Source organism: Larimichthys crocea, chromosome XVI, assembly GCF_000972845.2.
Source record: "Larimichthys crocea isolate SSNF chromosome XVI, L_crocea_2.0, whole genome shotgun sequence".
NCBI classification, from domain to species: domain Eukaryota; kingdom Metazoa; phylum Chordata; class Actinopteri; family Sciaenidae; genus Larimichthys; species Larimichthys crocea.
In genome coordinates this window covers 8,391,833-8,409,523 of record NC_040026.1, presented here as the reverse complement: position 1 = coordinate 8,409,523, position 17,691 = coordinate 8,391,833, and the positions used below count along the sequence as shown (strand labels likewise).

General features: G+C 41.3%; 1 protein-coding gene across 5 annotated transcripts; it reads right to left on the bottom strand.

The window, feature by feature from the left end:
* Window positions 1–1,364: 1,364 nt before the first annotated feature.
* On the bottom strand, window positions 1,365–15,636 carry brsk1a (BR serine/threonine kinase 1a). Of its 5 annotated transcripts, none has more exons than XM_019259600.2 (19): window positions 14,150–15,633; window positions 13,968–14,062; window positions 13,642–13,727; window positions 13,157–13,297; window positions 12,570–12,686; window positions 12,360–12,393; window positions 12,174–12,242; window positions 11,893–12,039; window positions 11,317–11,348; window positions 11,020–11,184; window positions 10,030–10,127; window positions 9,103–9,256; window positions 8,943–9,003; window positions 7,245–7,521; window positions 6,509–6,557; window positions 6,242–6,365; window positions 5,699–5,909; window positions 5,114–5,203; window positions 1,365–4,142 (listed from the first exon to the last, which is right to left on the bottom strand). In XM_019259600.2, the coding sequence occupies exons 1-19, from the start codon at window positions 14,232–14,234 to the stop codon at window positions 3,943–3,945; spliced, it is 2,235 nt and encodes a 744-aa protein (XP_019115145.1). In that variant the 5' UTR covers window positions 14,235–15,633; the 3' UTR covers window positions 1,365–3,942. The 5 variants fall into 5 exon arrangements, with proteins under 5 accessions (XP_019115145.1, XP_019115087.1, XP_019115034.1 ...); XM_019259542.2 differs by having other exon boundaries at window positions 1,365–4,154; window positions 9,103–9,253; XM_019259489.2 differs by having other exon boundaries at window positions 1,365–4,154; window positions 14,150–15,632.
* Between the last annotated feature and the right edge of the window lie 2,055 nt (window positions 15,637–17,691).

Sequence of the window (17,691 nt, the reverse complement as noted above, 5' to 3'; positions counted from 1 at the left end):
GAGCGAAGACGCATGTGAATTCTCTGACAACATAAGATGGGAAAAACGAGTGACTTTCAGTGCAATAGTTAAAACAGTGTTCTAGTCATGGGCGCATCTAGTCATGACAAAAAAATCTAATTGGGCCCCCTCTCTGCGCAGCTGTTGTCACCACATCTCTAGGACCCATCAAAAGCTTTACATAACTCTAATTAAAGGCTTGCGACTGTTTTGTGTCTTGCACAATATTTACTGCTGGTGATTTGTACATGCATGCAAGTCTGCATACAGTATGCAGTGCATTTGATGCAAGATTAAAAGCCACCATAAAAATGTGCTAAAGCCCATTTTTATTTAACTTTTGCTGCCCAAAACACATAAAAACAAAGAGATGATTAATTTCATTATTATATTTGAAATATATATATACTATATATATTCAGTCGTCGCCCTTGGAATTGTCCTAACTTTCCCCCCCTATACAGCGCCCCTGGTTCTAGTAGTAGCTAGTGTTTATCTACACTATAATGAAAAAGCTTCTCTTATTACACTATCAATTTTAACTCCACTCACTATATTTTTCTGGAGCTTTTAACCAGCCTTCCTCTGAAGTTATTTTATGTGTTGGAGTGAGTTATCTAATCAGGATGAACTTCTTGCAGCCTTCTTGGCTCTGTAGTGAAGCCTATGCCATTGTGCCAAAAACTGCAGTTCCTCGAACGGCCACTTGAAGCTGGCTACAGAACATGTCGGTCTCCATGAGCCTGAAATGTTAAAATGTTCAACTTCACAGTAGAAATAAACACGTTTACAGACTGGTGCAAAAAACACAAGTAGCTCTAAATAGCTAATTTTCCTGTTCATGACAACTGTACTGAGTTAATTTTTTTATAACCCACCTGTTCAAATGATATTAAGGCTTAAAGTTAAGAATAATTAACAGCATTGCTGCTTTGATTGACAGGTAAATGCTGTTACAGATGGCTTGTTTGAGATCTGATGATCCACGACTACCAACATGGCTTCAAAACGGCTCTTCGGAAAACTGTAGGCGACGTCCTTGCTCCCTGATCAAACTTTATACTGTCGGCTTACCTTTTGTTTCCCCCTATTTTATATTTGATACTCAAACTCCACTCACTATATTTTTCTGGAACTTTCAACCACAGTCTTCCTCAAGAGTTAAGTTATTTATGGTGGTGAGTTTTCTCATCAGGATAATATTGGTCATTTGGGGATAACATATCATTATATGATTTGATATTATAGCAAATTATAGCAATAATGTTTGCATCTAGATGGTTAGCTGTGTGTTTTTCAGTATTATATACTGCACGTTAAAAGAATACACACCATTTTAACCCAGAAACTAAATAGACACACACATGAATTTAGGGTTTATTATTGTAACCATAACAATAAGGTGGATCTCTCTTTATTTTGACCATCACTTCAATCATAATTGTTCTTTTTATCACAGGCAATAGTTATAATAGTGCACTTTTTATATTTAAATTATGATACAGACATTTCTTTTTTTAAACACCTTATTCTACTGACCCTTATGAATGGAGAATAGTTTACAATCTTAGCCAGAGTTGGGTCAATGAAAGTGAAGGTGACGTGGGTGATGAGAGAAGATGAAACTGGTGATGGTGAGCAATCATAAAGTGTGCACGGACAGTGAGGCAAACAACTTTGTACAGTTTCTCTTGTGATGATGGCTACACAACAGGTGAAGAGGCAGACAGACAGGTCATAGGGACAAAGGCATAAAAAGCAAGAGATGAAGCGAATTAGCGAGCATTCAATGTGCGTGAGAGAGAAATGATGTGCCTGTTAGGGGTTTGGTTATGTTAATTAACTTCATATTCCTGGGTCAGTCCGGATGTGATCAGCTCAAAATGCATGTGCTGCAAAGTTTTCAGCTCACTCTCTCATCATCCACCTGTCTCACACAAACATAAACACACACACACACACACACACACACACACACACATATGTTTCAGTTGCCAGAGTTAAGCGTGATAAAACAGATATGAGATATAAACAAAAGCAACTTGTCAGTACTGCTATCAAAGTCGATCTTTTGCATGGAAAGAAGCGCTTAAATTAAACAAGAGTGGTCACGAGAAATGAAATAGAAGTGGTTTCTTGAATTAGCTCTTGATATATTTTTGTTGGCCAAAATCTAGATATACATGGCACAAACAAGCACGTAACCAAATAAATAAATAAATAAATAAATAAATACATAAATAAATAAATAATAAAAAAAATAAATAGATGGATGAGTTTAAAAAAAAAAAGAAAAATCACCATTCAAATAAAGAAAACTGTAGCATGTATCGCTCTGAAAACATTCTGCACTTTTGTTGCATATTGTGCTGTATGGAAGACTGGTGATGAACATTGACTATTCTGATAAGAGTGCTGGAGTAATACATGACCGTCCCGAGTTGCTACGTCTGCTTGCTGAATGGTGCGACTCTCAAGTGATGGAGCGTGGGTGCAGTGATGGACTACTTGGCTTGTTGGTGAACACTGAAGTGAGGAGGAGCATGGGCGTGTTAATGAGACTATTTGCTCACTTCCCATTTTTGAAGTCCTGTTAAACAAGGAATTGACATCGCAAGCCTTTTAAAGTCCGGCATTATGAAAATGTCCATTGATGAGTTTCCTTTGTGTTTTCTTTCTTCTTCTTTTTTTGTCGTTGTTGTTTTATTGTTGTTCGGAGTCAGTAGGTGAATACTATGGCAATAGGAGACAAGCTCGACGAGAAAGGTGGCTTCTGTTTGATCCACAGGCCAGTGAATGCTCTTCTCATTCAATCTGGGCACAAACAGCTGTGATGAGGTTCATGGAACTATTCACGCGTAGTGTTTTTTTTTGTTTTGTTTTTTTTCTTTTTTCTTCCATATAGTAATGTTCATATTTCTGTTCAAAATCAAAAAATACTTTTCTTCAGAGCAACAAAAGTCCAATGCGAAAATCTTTAGATGCACCATTTCATATTGTCTCTGAGTAAAAAGAAAATACAAAAGAATCCAAAACGTTTAACTTTAAAAGAACGCCTTGCTGAAAAGCATCCGGTCACCTTCCCCCTCCCCAACACTGCAGAGTGTTATCAGTTACTGTCTTTACTTCTATCACTGTGCTACTAACATCCTCAAAAGAAACATAAAAAAAACCTAAATAAAAAAATATTTTTTTTCACATTCACTTACTTAGCTTACTTTGTTGGTTTTTCTTTACCTCAGGAGAAGACACTGCTGGAAAAATCCAGGATGTAGTTTCTCCTGAGAAAATCAGGACCTTTTTGTTCAACTCATCACCACTCCGCTGACGTGGTAGCAGGTTGCTAATTCTTAGGGTTCATCTGCTGAGATACATCTATATTTCTTTCAGTATGGACTGGTAAATTGCATGTTGCTTGATAATGATATGAGCGCACTGGTTAATTTTAAGAGTAATCTTGAGAACCGTCACAAGACTTGATATTTCTTTTTGGTGTCAGGTACTGTATTACAATGATATGGTAGTACTAGCCTATCTGATCATGTCAGCATCCTTTAGCAGGCTGATTTGCTAACTGGCATGCACATTAGCACTTCAAAATTCCTAGTTTGATCTGTGAAGCTGTATCTATGATGGATACCAAACTGCTCATTCACATATATATATATTTTTTTTCATTAAAGGGTGATTCCTTAACACTTCTTTCTCATTTAAGGGTAGGAATCCTGGTGATCCGAAAAGAATGTCGAGTTGAAAAGAAAAAAAAAAAAGCATGATGGGGGGGAAAAAGGCTCAATCCTTGCTACGGTCAAGTACCTTTAATAACTTAGTCAAGGAAGAATAGGAGTAGCTCATGGCTTGCAGGGATACTTGGAGATGAAGCTATACTGTCTTCTTTCCGGTGTAGTTCAGGCATCCTGCTGCGTGGTCCCATTTTCTATCCTACGGTTGGGATTGGGTTCCGTTGGAGGACAGCAGTCGGGTTCTCTCTTTTGCCGAGCCTCTGCGCTGCAGAACTCCCCCGCTGCCTCCTATGCCTCCGCCATCTGCTCGGTCTCCCCACTCGCACCTGTCGCCCCCACCCTCGGAGCGCCTTGAGTTTTGGCGGGTGGGGGTCCCGTGGGGCCGGCCGTTCTTCTCATCTGGGAAGGGATCAGGAGAAGAGGACAGGAAAGTCACCCTTAACGAATACATGCTACGGGGGTCAGAATTTAATCGAATGCAGGTGTGATTAAAAACGTGGGTGGTCGAGGTTGAAGTCAGTACTTCAAATGACAAATTACTTTTACCTTTCTCCCTCTGCCTCAGCCACTGGGCCTATGGCCTTTGAAGGGCATTCGTAGAAAAATAAAAACAGTGTTGTCTTAGCCTGCATTAAATGATCCGTACATGCTGATTGCACAAAAAAACACAGCTTGAAAGAGATTAAAAACTGCATATAGTAATAAACCTCATCTCTCATGGGGCCCAACACTTATGGTTTTGGACACACATTGCTGAAAACAGCACCATCCTCTTCTGTAATTACTGAAAGAAGTTTCCAGCACAGGGAAGGAAGTGGGAGTCGTGTGGTTTATAATCTCTATAAACAAATATTTGCATGCGAATGCAGATTCGGTAGGCAAGGGACCAAGATTTTGGTATTGAAAGCCTTCTTGTTTCTGTTTGTAGTCCAGTAGTATTGTCACATTTGAGCAGGCTTTGGTTACAGGCAGGTAAACGGTCCAAAAGAGATGGAACATACTGGCCAAAATGCAATCTCAGAACCCAATCTGCTATTGTCTGCAATTTAGTTTTTTATTAGCTTTTTCAAAAAGTTATCTGCATTTAAATACAGATATGTGTTTAAAGAGAGGTGTCTTTCTTGTGTATAAGGTTGCTAATCGAACATCAAAGGATGTTCCAGATATTCCCTGGCTACACCGGAAGCTCAGAGACATTGCCTGTTATCCCCAGAGGCTAAATCGTAGGAAGATGGTATTCGATGGGTGGTTTAGGACATAAAATGAAAGATATTTCAAGATGAATGTCTCAATGTACCTGGATGAAAAAGTGGAAAAAATGATAATTTTTTACTACTTGCATGTGCATGAGTGTGCATAAGCGGTCTCACCAGATAGGGCTTGCACCATGGGTTGATCATGGGAGCTGAGAAGCTGAGCTTGAATCGTTTCCACCACTCGTCTGAACCTGCGACTCGGACCTGAAGATGCACCAAGGCACAACACATGTAACATTCGTGCCAGTATAGTACTTGAATTTCAGTAACGACGTGACAGCTATAAATTTTAAAACCTCATTTGGCTGTGTTTGAAGACATTTTTCGATGTTATATCTGACCAAACAGCAAGCATTTAGTGTCAACTTCAAATAGGATTACCTTAAATGTTTTCATTTTAATTTAAAGGTATAGCTCAACACTTTTAGAAACATATTTATTCATTTTCTGACTGACTTATACAACTCTCATATCGGTACCTTTAAGTACAAGGCTACAGGCTTAGTTTAGCTTAGCATAAAGACTGGAAACTGGAAAACTGGAAATCACTGCTCTCTATTATTCTCCAGTATATTTATAGTATAAGTATATTTGCCAAACTGTCAAACATGTGTTTTAAGTAGTTACATCCATAATCTTAATATTTAGGAAGCTTAATTAAATTCCCATTTAAAGCTGTTGCATGTCTGCCCCTCTTGCCTGATATGAGGGTGAACGTCACGCTGTAGATTCCTGTCTCCCTCCTTCCCTCCCTCTCGGTCCTCTCCCTCTCTCGCTCTCTCTCTCCCTCGGAGAAGGCAATGTCCACCTGGAACTTGACGGGCTTCTGGAAGACGGAAGGGCCGCCGGAGGATTTGTACTCGGCCCGGAAGCTGGTCTGGGAGAGGACGCTGTGACTGAGCGACGGGATCTGTGTGGTGGGGAGACAGAGAAGAAGCAGAGAGACCGACAGACTTACGAGGCGGGAGAGGTACGGGGGCCAACGTGAGTATAGGGAGACAAAGGGTGAGGGTGAGGAGAAGAGAGAAAGAGTGAGCCATTGGTGAAAGCAACGTGATCCATCAACGTGCCACGAGTGAGCAAGATCGAAAATAGGAGAATTAGAGAAAACTGAGATAATGAAAGAAATGAAGTGCGTACAGTATGAGAGTGCGCGTGAAGTCCTTACAGCTTTGACAGTGAGAGCCAGCCATGCTTTCTACAAATGAGAGGTGTGAAAGACGGACAACACCAAATACTCACAGACAGGAAGGCGTGGACAATGTCGGCTTTGACCGAGCTCAGAGGTTTGTCTCTGATCACCACAAAGATCTGCTCCTCCTTCTCCAAGCCGATGAAGTTCCCAAACCACGACTTCTTAGCCAGCCTGGTAGCCACACGACAAGCAAAAATACAGCGTGAGCAAACACACAGATCCACAGAAACCATCCGAGAGCACAAACACACAGATTTACGTTGTAAAAACAAGTGACACCTCAGCAACACTTTCTCTAGAGGAGTGTGACTTACTCAGGGCTAGATTCTGGTGTTAGACTGGACATGTCTTCTGATGTAGGAACTGAAAGAGAAAAAATCACTCGTGATATTAAATTCTGTGTCCAATATTAGATATTTTTTAACATATATTTTCTTTTTATTTAAGTGGAAAGTCAGCCAGTGAAAATCATCTTCCATTTGACAACAAAAGAGCAAAAGTGTGTGCAGAAGAGCACTGGGAAGGTCACAAAAGAAGTGATGCTCTTTTACCTGAAACCAGCTCTTTCCAACATTTATGAAGTGTTTGTCTTGAGTTCCAAAGCAAATATTGTTTTTTTTTAAATACAAAAAATGTCATGTGCATCACATTAAAACAGCGTGCTGAAGAGCAATCAGAATTATTCTAAACATGCATGTTGTTGTGAAGCTGAGAAGCTGTGGTACAAGACCTAAAAGCCAAAAGTGGATCTTAATTTTTAAAACTGTTTCTCTGTTAATATTCCAGTAGCTGCATATCCCAAAACACATGATAATGATTTGCTCTCACAGTCCCAACGCGTCTCCAGCAGTCTCCAATATTAGATCTTTAGCTGTAATAGTTGTTTTGGAATACTGTGTGCTGCTGAAATAGAAGAATAATGTTTTTACCCGCGTTGGAGCAGAGGAAACCTTTGGAAACTGATGACCTACTTAAGTCTAGTAGTTCCAGCGCAGATACTAGTGCATCTGTAAAAACGCGACTCTCACGTAGTGCAAAAACCGAACTCACCTTGCAGTTTACGGCGATGGAAACGGGGTGAGCCCAGCAGGTTGTTCTTGAAAGAATTGAGGCGAGTCCTCCAGTGGGCAGAGCTGCTGGCCGCCATGCCGCTCCCCCCTCCTGGACTGGAAGGCGGGGTCAGCGACAGCGAGCCCACCCCTCCTCCTCCCTCTGCCCGCGAAGAGGATGAGGACGAGGAAGAGGAGGGCGGGGTGGAGGAGGGGTGGTGAGGGTGGTGGACAGGGGTGCCCAAGGGGGTGGGCAACGGAGAACCCTGGGGAGTGACCTGCGGCACAGAGTGGGCAGAGTTTGGGTAGAAGCTCTTAGTCACTGACTTTAGGACAGAGGACGAGGGGAAGAAGAAACGGGGGATGGGTGACAGGAGCGGAGAAGGAGAGGGTGAGCGGGAGGATGGGTTGTGCAGAGGCAGGGATTTGATGGGCTGCAGATGGGGACGGTCGGCAGGTCCCTTGCTGGGCAGGGTCTGGGTCTTTGGGTTTTGGGGGGCTTTTGGCTTGTCGTGAGCCCGTGCTGAGCGAGGAGTAGTGGTGCTTCCCTGTTTGGGCTCCTTTGTGAGGGGGGTAGCTGTGGCAGAGGTGACGTCTGATTGGCTGAAAGTGAAGACGGGGCTCTGATAGGACTGGGGAAGTGGGTTTGTGGGGTGGGAGAGATGGATAACAAGAAAAGAGAGGGGATGGAACATGGAGAAAGGATGGAAATGAATATCATGCTTCATGACAAGAAAGAGTGCATCTTGTGAGTAGTGACAAATGCAATACTAGCAGTGCTGACTATAAAAGCATTTCTTTGTGCCGTCTGTATCTTATGTGAGTGAGGGTTTAGCGACAGTTGAGGCAGTGACAGGGTTAAGAATGCAGTGACAAAGGACAGTGGCAGTGAAGGTGTTACTGGCTGGTTAAGCTTAATTCATTTACCACCTATGGACTGTTTTAACACAGCTTTGAACAAGAGCAAACAAGGAAAGCAAATTATCCCATGACCCAAAAGAAATCAGCAAATTTAAAAGGTCGTATTTTAGCAACTGTGCATACAAGTAGTTCATGCATGGTGAGGAAGAGAAGTGACATGAAGACAGAAGAAAAATGCCACGCAGACCACCTGCAGAGCTTGGTAAATGGAGATTTTAGGGGAGGGGGTTGTGATGTATACTTAAAATTTAATTGCAGGGGTGGATGATATCAGCAGAGTAAAGTCAGGATAACCACAACTGTGAATCATGATATGTTGGTCTCCAAACTTATTAAGAGATAATAACTAATAATATTATCTATATTGCCCAGTCAAAGCTTGCCACCTTGTGTACATGGCTTAAATATGAGCACTATGCACACAAATGCTGACCGTGTTGACTTGGATTGAGGTTTGTATTCACAATTTTTCAAGATTGTCTTGAAACGATAGTCGGGCGCCCGTATAAATATTGAAACAGGTTTTGTTTGTTGTCATCATACCTCAAGTTCATGCTGGTTATTGAGAGATTGATTCCTATCTCCTTTAGCTGTAGAGCTACTAGGTTACAGGGGGGGTGTTAAATAATACAAGTGAATGTTCAAATTCAATATTTATTATGAAATTCAATATTTTATAATGCATGCTTGTGTCATGTTCAAAGATAAGTGCAGGTAATCAAACCGGCAACATTTCATGTGCGTATTGTTTGTTAAAAGTTGGCCGACAGGCCCTTACCCTGGGACTGCTGAGAGGACTAGAGGAGAGACCAGTTGATGCTCCGCTGACTGAGCGAGACCTGACAGAAGATCGTATATCGGACAAGAATCTGTGTGAGACTCGATGCATTCTTGGTATGCGGCGTTTACTGAATACGTTCAAGCATAATATACTGTACCTCTGGCTGTGTGCAGCTGTGTCCAGTGCCCTGCGAGGCGGGGTAGGAGACCCCTGTTCAGTAACGCTGAGCACCTCCAGGCTTTTCCTCTCGGGGCGACAGCGGCCGTGGCGTGTCAGCATGGGAGAGTCGACACGTTTTCGAGGAGGGTCTGCTGAGGATCAACACCAAAAAGTCATGCCAGGAATGCTTATGTAAAGCTATAACATAACATTACATGATACGTTGTTCAACCGCCATAAGAAAGTAAGACCAAACCAGATGATTTGTTTCTAATACAGGCTTACTAACTAGACCCTGTGCAGTAAAATAGATACTTTTGATTTTAGACTTTTTAAGGATCTGCTGTGATGAATCCTATTGCTTCCTGTTATTAAGAGATGTTATTGTGTCTTCACTATCCTGCTCTGTCACTGTGCATTTATTTTCTCTTTTGCAGTTTTGCAGTTCTGAAAAGTACGATTATGTTGAAAGTGATTTTGTCGCTCGCTGCACCATCTGCGACTGTGATAAACTTAGCTTCGTTTGCACTGGCAGAATAGCTGCCCTCTCCCAAGTTTCGTCCCAAAGAGAAATCTTACAAGATGTCCAGCGAAAGTCTTGTCTTGAACGTCATAAAAGACATTTGTTGATAAAATGTTTCGCATGGCTCCATAAAAATTCCATCAGAGACTAAAACTGGAGAGAGACAACAAAACCAAACCCAACATGAGGGGACAAACTTCTGTCTGTCTTTCATATTGCTTTATGTTTTATTGTGAGATCACGGTAATAGATTCTTAGGTTAAAACATAACCCCTTAATTCACTGGCAGAAGTAATGAGTACTTGCGTATGGCACCAGACTCACACTCACTGTCGTTCAGGTGCTTTTCAGAGACTGAAGCTAAGCAAAAAAGTGGATCCGTCCTGCCCCCTAATGACTGACCTATGTCATTGCGTGGAGGCAAGTCCTCATCCTCATAGCTGGGGTAGCGCTCTTTCCTGTCCAGCAGTAGGTAATAGATCATTTTCTCCTGGTTTTCTCTGAGTCAAACAAAGAGAGGGAAAGAAACTCGTTGGATAAGATGTTAAACTTCAGAAATAATGATGTAGAAAGGAGCAAAAGACTGGCTTTTAAAGGCTGCTGACACAGCCCATCCATTTACGGACATATTGATTTCTCCATTCTGTTTATCTGATGATGCGTTGATCCACTAAAACATATATGTACTGGAAGAGACACCTGTGCAGCTAAACATGTGGCCACATACTCACTCTGTGTCATACTATGTCCAATACTGTATGTTCAGATCCTCCAAAGGCTGCAGTCCTTAACTTGAATGACAAAACGCTTTTTCTGATTTAAACCTGATTTTTCAAGGTGACGAGGAGCTGCACCGCTACTTTGATATTTGTGAGGCTCGATCACATTTTTTTGGGCAGGACATGAAAGCACATAGTCACGTTCCTTATCCTTTGGAGGATCTAGTCCTTGGATTTGGACGCAGCTTCAGTCTATCCACCATCTTGAATGCTTTAACCCTGTGGCGAGTCAGTCGACCTGACTCAGAACAGAAGTTTCACGCGGCATGAACGAGAGGAAACCATATCCCCTTTCTGCTTTCAGACAGCGCTCAAAATGTCTGTCCACAATACACAGGAGTCAATAAAAATAAGATGCCAAGTAACCAGAATACCAGTTATTGCTGTACACGATCCAATACAACAGTCCTGAAATAAATACTATCTATATTAAACAGATTTCATTTTGAATTCAAACAATACCACAACATAGCCTTGTAACTGTCCATAAGTAAGCGAGCAGTGAGTTTATTGCATGCCTATTGCGTTGCAAGTGTTTCTATTTTCGTGGTCCCTCGGTGTGCAATTGACCACTGAGTGACATAGTCATATTTAAGGTTGAAGAAAGACTTACTCTTCACATTGCAAATCACGTGTCAGCTTGACTCTGTCTCGGAAACAACCCAGCGAGTGCATGCTGTCCAACACATCTGGGTCCAGCTCAGTCAGGGACAAGATTCGCCTCACACACACTCGTCTGGGAGGAGGCTGCTCAGGACACGGCTCATTACGACCACCCCTGGGAGTCACACACACACATAACACACAATGAAACACACATGAATAACAGAGATATATATGATTAAATATGACATTAAGTCGGTATTTTATTCAGATGTATATAAGTATGTAAAAATGAACGTATACTTACAGATACCAGGCGTGTTTCTGGATGGCCTCTAGCTGTAAGGGGTGACAGGGCAGATGGGGCCATTAGTTTCTACAGTCTGTTAACAGCCAGATGGCCACAGTGCTGTGCTTTGTAAACAGTTCACACCAGAAACATTGCACAAAAGACACCTCATCAGTTCTGAATATTGTACATTAAAAATCACAATTTGCAACTGTGCAATGTTTGTTGTTTTAAAGACTATAACAGAAAATCCTGCGTCGCCAGCTGAGAAATGAAGCTGGTAGTCAACACTGACACCCTGATTGTACTTTAATATGAAAAAAAAAGTGGGTGTGAATGCACACTGATGCAAACACACAATATAAATGCAACTGTGTCTCTGATCCGTGTCACATATGATGATTAAAATTCTAGGGGGCTAGGTCCAGCTACGAAGAGCAAAAGGTAAAGTGTTGAGAGGTGATTCAATGTGGACAAGTCAACAAAGACGTAAACTCACTAAATTGTCCCTAGATATATTCTGTACACAAGACTTATTAATTCCAGGTACTTAGGCGCCATTTAAACTCGCCGTGTGTGAGTAAAGTATCGTACCGTGAGCCTCTTCTCAGGGTTGACCTCAATCATGCCCTTGAGCAGTGACTGGCAGTCCGGAGGGATGAAATGAGGCATGTGGAACACCCCGCTCTTTACCTTCTCCAGGAGCTGACGTAAATTGTCGTGGTCAAAAGGCAGGGCACCCTACAGGAGAAAAAAAAAGACAGAGGGGGAAGGAAGAAAACACATGTGATGAAATGAACTTAACAAAAGGAGTGAGGGGGAGATTTATAAAGGGAGCAAACTGTGTTATAAAAAAAAAAGAGTAAAAGACTTACCACCAGTAGAGCAAAGAGAATGACCCCACAGCTCCACACATCTGCTCTCCGTCCATCATATTTCTCACCCTGCCAAACAGAATCCACATGAATTCCCCGCTCAGAACACATTAAATGATTTAATACGCCAAGATATTTCTGTCAAAAGAACCACTTTCAGCCGTTATAACGCTACCAAACACTTACCCGTATAACTTCAGGGCAAGCATAATGTGGTGATCTAAGGTGGAAGAGAAATGTGGTACATGCAACATTACAGTCCTGTACGAACAGGCAGTAATATTAACAATTAAAAACTAAAGCATAGCTTATAGATTATTTATATTGCGCTTTTCTAAAATACTATGAATGTGTACACATTGCTTATGAACACACATATACAGAGTAGGTACTCACCCACAGCTGGTCTCTAACAAACTGTCTCCCACCTGTAGGGAGGCCATGCCAAAGTCAGCTATACGGATGTTGTTCTTTTCATCCAGGAGCAGGTTCTCGGGCTTCAGGTCTCTGTGACTGCACAAACAAAACAGACCCTATTAGTCTTCCCGTGAAGATTATGTCATTTAAGCTTAACTGTGACTGCAAGTGGCTTTAATGTCGGCTAATGCTACAGGCTCCAAAATTTTTTCCACTCATTTATTAGCTGATACACTGTCACAAAAGTCTACAAGGAATGTAACAATGATAAGTTCTTGCAAGCATCAAGTCAGTATTAAAGAGGAATGATCTGTTTCAGATACATTTTTGGTGTTACAGGCGCAGGCAGCAGGAAGTTCTGATTTATTTTGCCATGACACATCAAATCCACATCGAGTCTTTATTGATTAAAGAGAAGGGCGATAAATTAACAACACTGAAGCCATATGGTTTCTGTTTTCAGGCCTCCAAAGGGCTTATTAAATTAGCAGAAAAACCCAAACCACGACTCAGCACAGGATCCACAACCCAATTTAAGAATCAATCTGATCTATCCAAAAACCAACCAGATGGAATGACTGTGGCAGAAATCCAAAGCAGAGATGATCTGCCTGAAGAACTTCCTGGCCTCTTTGGGAGTCAGCCGGCCCTTCTTCACCAGGTAGTCAAACAACTCTCCCCCTGACACATGCTCCAACACCAGGTACCTGTCCACATATGAGGGGGGACAAGTGTGATTTAAAACATTCTTCAGACAGGAGAGGGAAAAAAGAGATCTTAAACTGATATATACTATCAATTTATGAAATCTTATAATTTATCTGAACCAACTTGCCTGTCCAACAGTCATTTTATAAAACCATATTACACAACTTGCCTCACGACAGATCAAAAACTTTTCTGAATTATTGTCGGTGATGAAGGAAATGTGAGAATTACAGCGATAAGAGCAGATTAATATAGTTCTTAGAGCAATATTTACACCCATCCCACTCCAAAGTTCAGTATTCAGCAACAACAAATGAGCGTTTCGGATGCAGAGGGAACTCACAGGTATTTGTTATTCTCGTAAACGTCATGCAGCTTCAACACATGCGGATGCTCAATCAGTTTCAGAATGGCAATCTCCCTCTCGACCTGATCAGAGAGAAGAGACGGACATAAAGAGAGAAAGACAGAAGAAGCTACTGAAGCAGAGTGTAAATGTCATTTTTTGAAGCAACAGAAGAAAAGTGAATCAATTAACAAACGCAGAAGTTAAATATAGAGAATATGGAGCAGTTTGTGTACGGCATAAAAAAAACACCTGGCTATATATACAAAATTAGCATCGCTGTCGTCACTGTGAGCAACAACCTCAACGACGTGGTACTGTACCTTCATCAGGACCGACTCCGACAGCTTCTCCCTGTTGACTATTTTGATGGCTACCTTCTGACCCGTAATACAGTGGACCCCGAGCTTGACCAGTCCTGAAAGACAAGAATGTAAGAGATAAATAAATAAAAGACAGACTGTGAATGATCATTTTATACTCAAAGAAAGTTTGGTCCACTCACCTGTCTGTCCCTTCCCCAGTGTTTTTTCCAGTCGGTAGGGCCCAACATATTGAGCTGACTGACTTAGCGACAGTTCCTTACTCATACTGCTCTGACTGGAGGCTAATACACTACTACTACTACTACTACTACTACTACTACTACTACTACTACTGCACTGTGGTTATTGCAATTACTCTGATATTATACAGCTTATACAGAAGTTACAGTGGGATACAAGATGGTGCTCAACTTAAGATGGACATTTTTCTTTTTTATATATATTTCAGTGATAACACTGCTACTCTGGAGTTACTGGGTGAACATTTAAAAAATGTACAAGTCAAACTGGTGATGATTTACAATGACCATTCTTCACCTAAACCTCATAAATAAACTATATTTATATATATATATATATATTTTTAAACATATATATATATATATATAACAAAACAGCCAGTTAGTGGTTGACTGAAGCAGAGAAACTGAGACTGTTTTATGCGTTAATAAATACTGACCACTACCCTAAAGGATAAACATGACAAGGTAAATGAGTTTTACTCCTGTACATCAGCTTATTTCGTATAACCTGCGCTGTGTTTACATGTGTGACTATATATGACGGTTATTAAGAAGATTTATCGCAGAGTAACGTTGACGCTGTGATAGCTGCTGCACGGATTTATGACATTTAACCGTTGGCTCGACCAACAACAACAACAACAACCCCCAAAAAATAAAAAAACAACAACAAAAAACGTCAAATACGACAAGTGGGTGTTAGCGCTGACATTTAAATCCAGTTTAATTGAACGCAGGCCTGTTTTTCTGTTGTTTGTTTCTGCACAAACATGCTATGTAGCCTCGCCGCCGCTCTCCCCGCACAGCAGCGAGGCTAGCTTAGCTTCAACGCCTCGACCAACGGCCGTCTGTCGCTCGCTCGCTCGCGCGCCGCCTGTCAAAAAAACCGACGCCTCGTGAAGTTTGAACGGTTGGATTGATCACACGGCCGCCGCATTCCCACAATACCCCCTCGCGAAACAACCATCTTTAGCGTAGCGTAGTCTTTCTCTCTCTCCCCCCCTTCTCTCTCCCTCTCCGTCCTCTCCCTCTCTACATCCCTGCAAGTAGCGGATCACAGCATCTTCTCCTCTCCTCTCCTTTGGCGTGTCCTCCTCCTCCTCCTCCTCCTCCCTCACCGGCCGATACACAGGTAGAAAAAAAAACACACACACACACACACACACACAGATATATCCGCCGATCAACACGCGCTATTATTGGCTGTCTGTATCCCCCCTCCTCACTTCGGATGTTAGTTCACGCAGTGGAAAGGCCTCCTGTATTATACTCCCTTCGCTTTTCTTGCCGTAAATCGATATTTTTTTCCTCTCTCCTCTTCCTTCCTTCGTCTCACTCGCATCAGCATCCGGGTCCCACTCTCTCTCCATCCTCTCTCCTCTCGCCTCTCCTCCTCCCCCGCCCTCCACCACCGCCGCCACCACCACCACCTCCTCCTCCTCCTCCCGATCATCTTCCTCAAAATACGCTTATCTTTGCATTCACACTGTGGGCCCCTGAGAGCCGCAGCGGACACCTCCCTCACTGTTGCTGTCAGTGACACTTGACAACATAGACAGAGACAGCGGATCATGGGACGCTTGTAACGGGATGATGGGGTGCTGTGGCCCGGCTCTGGCCTGGCTCTGGCCCGGCTTTGGCCTTTTAGTATCACTGGTGTCCCACAGGTGGTATTTTGTTTGGGTGCATTGAGATATAAGAAGCATTGAGATATTTTACAGTACAATGAGTAAAATATTTTCATTTAATTTGACTTATTATTTATTTATTAAAATAACTTAAGTACAATTTAAGTACGTAACTAATTTATTTGCTGATTATAATTACTTTTCAGATACAGACAACGCAATAATAACATTACATGTTAATATTAACACAATAATACATAACTGAGGAGGACTTGTGCAAAATGTTTTCTTTTTGATATTTTCTTTATACATTATTTTGCTAAAATACTGTTTTAAAACCTGTTTTTACTTAAGAATCATGACTATCATGACTTCTGCCACCCCTCTCTATTACACGGAAACATCCTATATTTAATCATTTTATTCAAGTATTCAAGTTCAGTAGTATTAGCAGCAAAATGTATATATAGTGTCAGAAGTCCCTCTGCTACACTTTTCTATTTAATCAAGATTTGTATTATTATTGTGCAAACATGATTTGAATTTTACTTTAGTGTTGTTATTATTATGATTATTATTATTACTATTATTATTATTATTATTATTACATTAAATATTATTAAAGTAATTTTTACTTTCCCCCCTGAAATGTATGAAGTATGAAGTAGACTAAAATCAAAGTCATAATTGTACTTAGGACTGAACTTGAGTAAATGTGCTTAGTTACTTTCAACCATTAATACTAGACCTTTCTTCACTCTGCTTCATTTAGATTGAATGTTTTCTGACTGTTGTCACACTAGAAAAATCATAAATCAATCATAAAGGATAAATGATGTAAAGTAGCTGCTCTGCTGTCTGGGTCATGGTATTGTGCAATGCTGGCTCTCTGCCACACTGTCATGACTTACTGGGACACTCCAGCCACAGACCGTGTTTCTATTGTTTTCTACTGTCAAATGATGGGAAGACATACCATAAAAACTCAGCAGCAGCATAAACCATGGCACAACTCAGGTCTGATGTGTCTAAAGAAGGGTGACCCATCACATCCCCTTATCTGGACAGGACACTGAATTGACAGGTGTTGGGTGCTGATTGAAATGAATTACACAGAGATTTTATTTTGAAAAATGGGTAAGTAGGACATTTTGAATGTATCATCTGTAAAGTGCCTTGAAAAATCTCTAAAATCTCAATTTGAAATGTTGTGTGTGGGCGGATAATTCCCCAAAGCCCATCTTCATCTGCGCCTAGCTGGTTGATTTGCACACATGCAGCCAGAAAGATTTGTCTCCAACCGTGGAGCAGAAATAGAACGGAAAACACACTCATCCTAACATTTTTGTGGTTCGTTCTGATGGGACGCACATGTTTTTTTTTTTATGATCAGAATACTAATACCAAATCAGTGCTGTGAATGACACACCCTGCAGGAGAAAATGGATAAAGTCTACTTGCAATGACAGTTTACATAACAGTCAACAGACACTTCCTTTGTTTGTTTTTTCCTCAAGCAGAATTTGAATTAAGAGAGTAATTGCAAAAAGGGAAGACAAAGTAGGACATAGCTTCTCAGTCTGCAGCTGTAACAATGAAGTTTGCCTTAACCATAAACCTGCAAAGATATTGTATTATTGTACGGCTCCTTGATGTGAATCTTTCTAGAGCCTGATCCTGAACCTCTCCTTTAGTTGACTGCACCAGGATCTATTCTTAGTTTATTTTTTAACATCCAGCTTCTGAGTAAATCCACTGGCTCCTAAACACCTTTTCTTTCCATCTCAACTGAGAACTCCACAAAAACGTCTCTTCCGTGTCCTTTCATCAGTCTAACCTTTTCACATTCCC

Coding starts and splice junctions, on each gene's coding strand:
- brsk1a (XM_019259489.2), bottom strand. CDS start 14,234: ATGAGTAAGGAACTGTCGCTAAGTCAGTCAGCTCAATATGTTGGGCCC. Junction 10,128..11,019: donor CGTGATTTGCAATGTGAAGA/GTAAGTCTTTCT, acceptor TGTTTGACTCAG/AGAAAACCAGGAGAAAATGA. Junction 7,522..8,942: donor GTCCTCTCAGCAGTCCCAGG/GTAAGGGCCTGT, acceptor TCTGTGCCGCAG/GTCACTCCCCAGGGTTCTCC.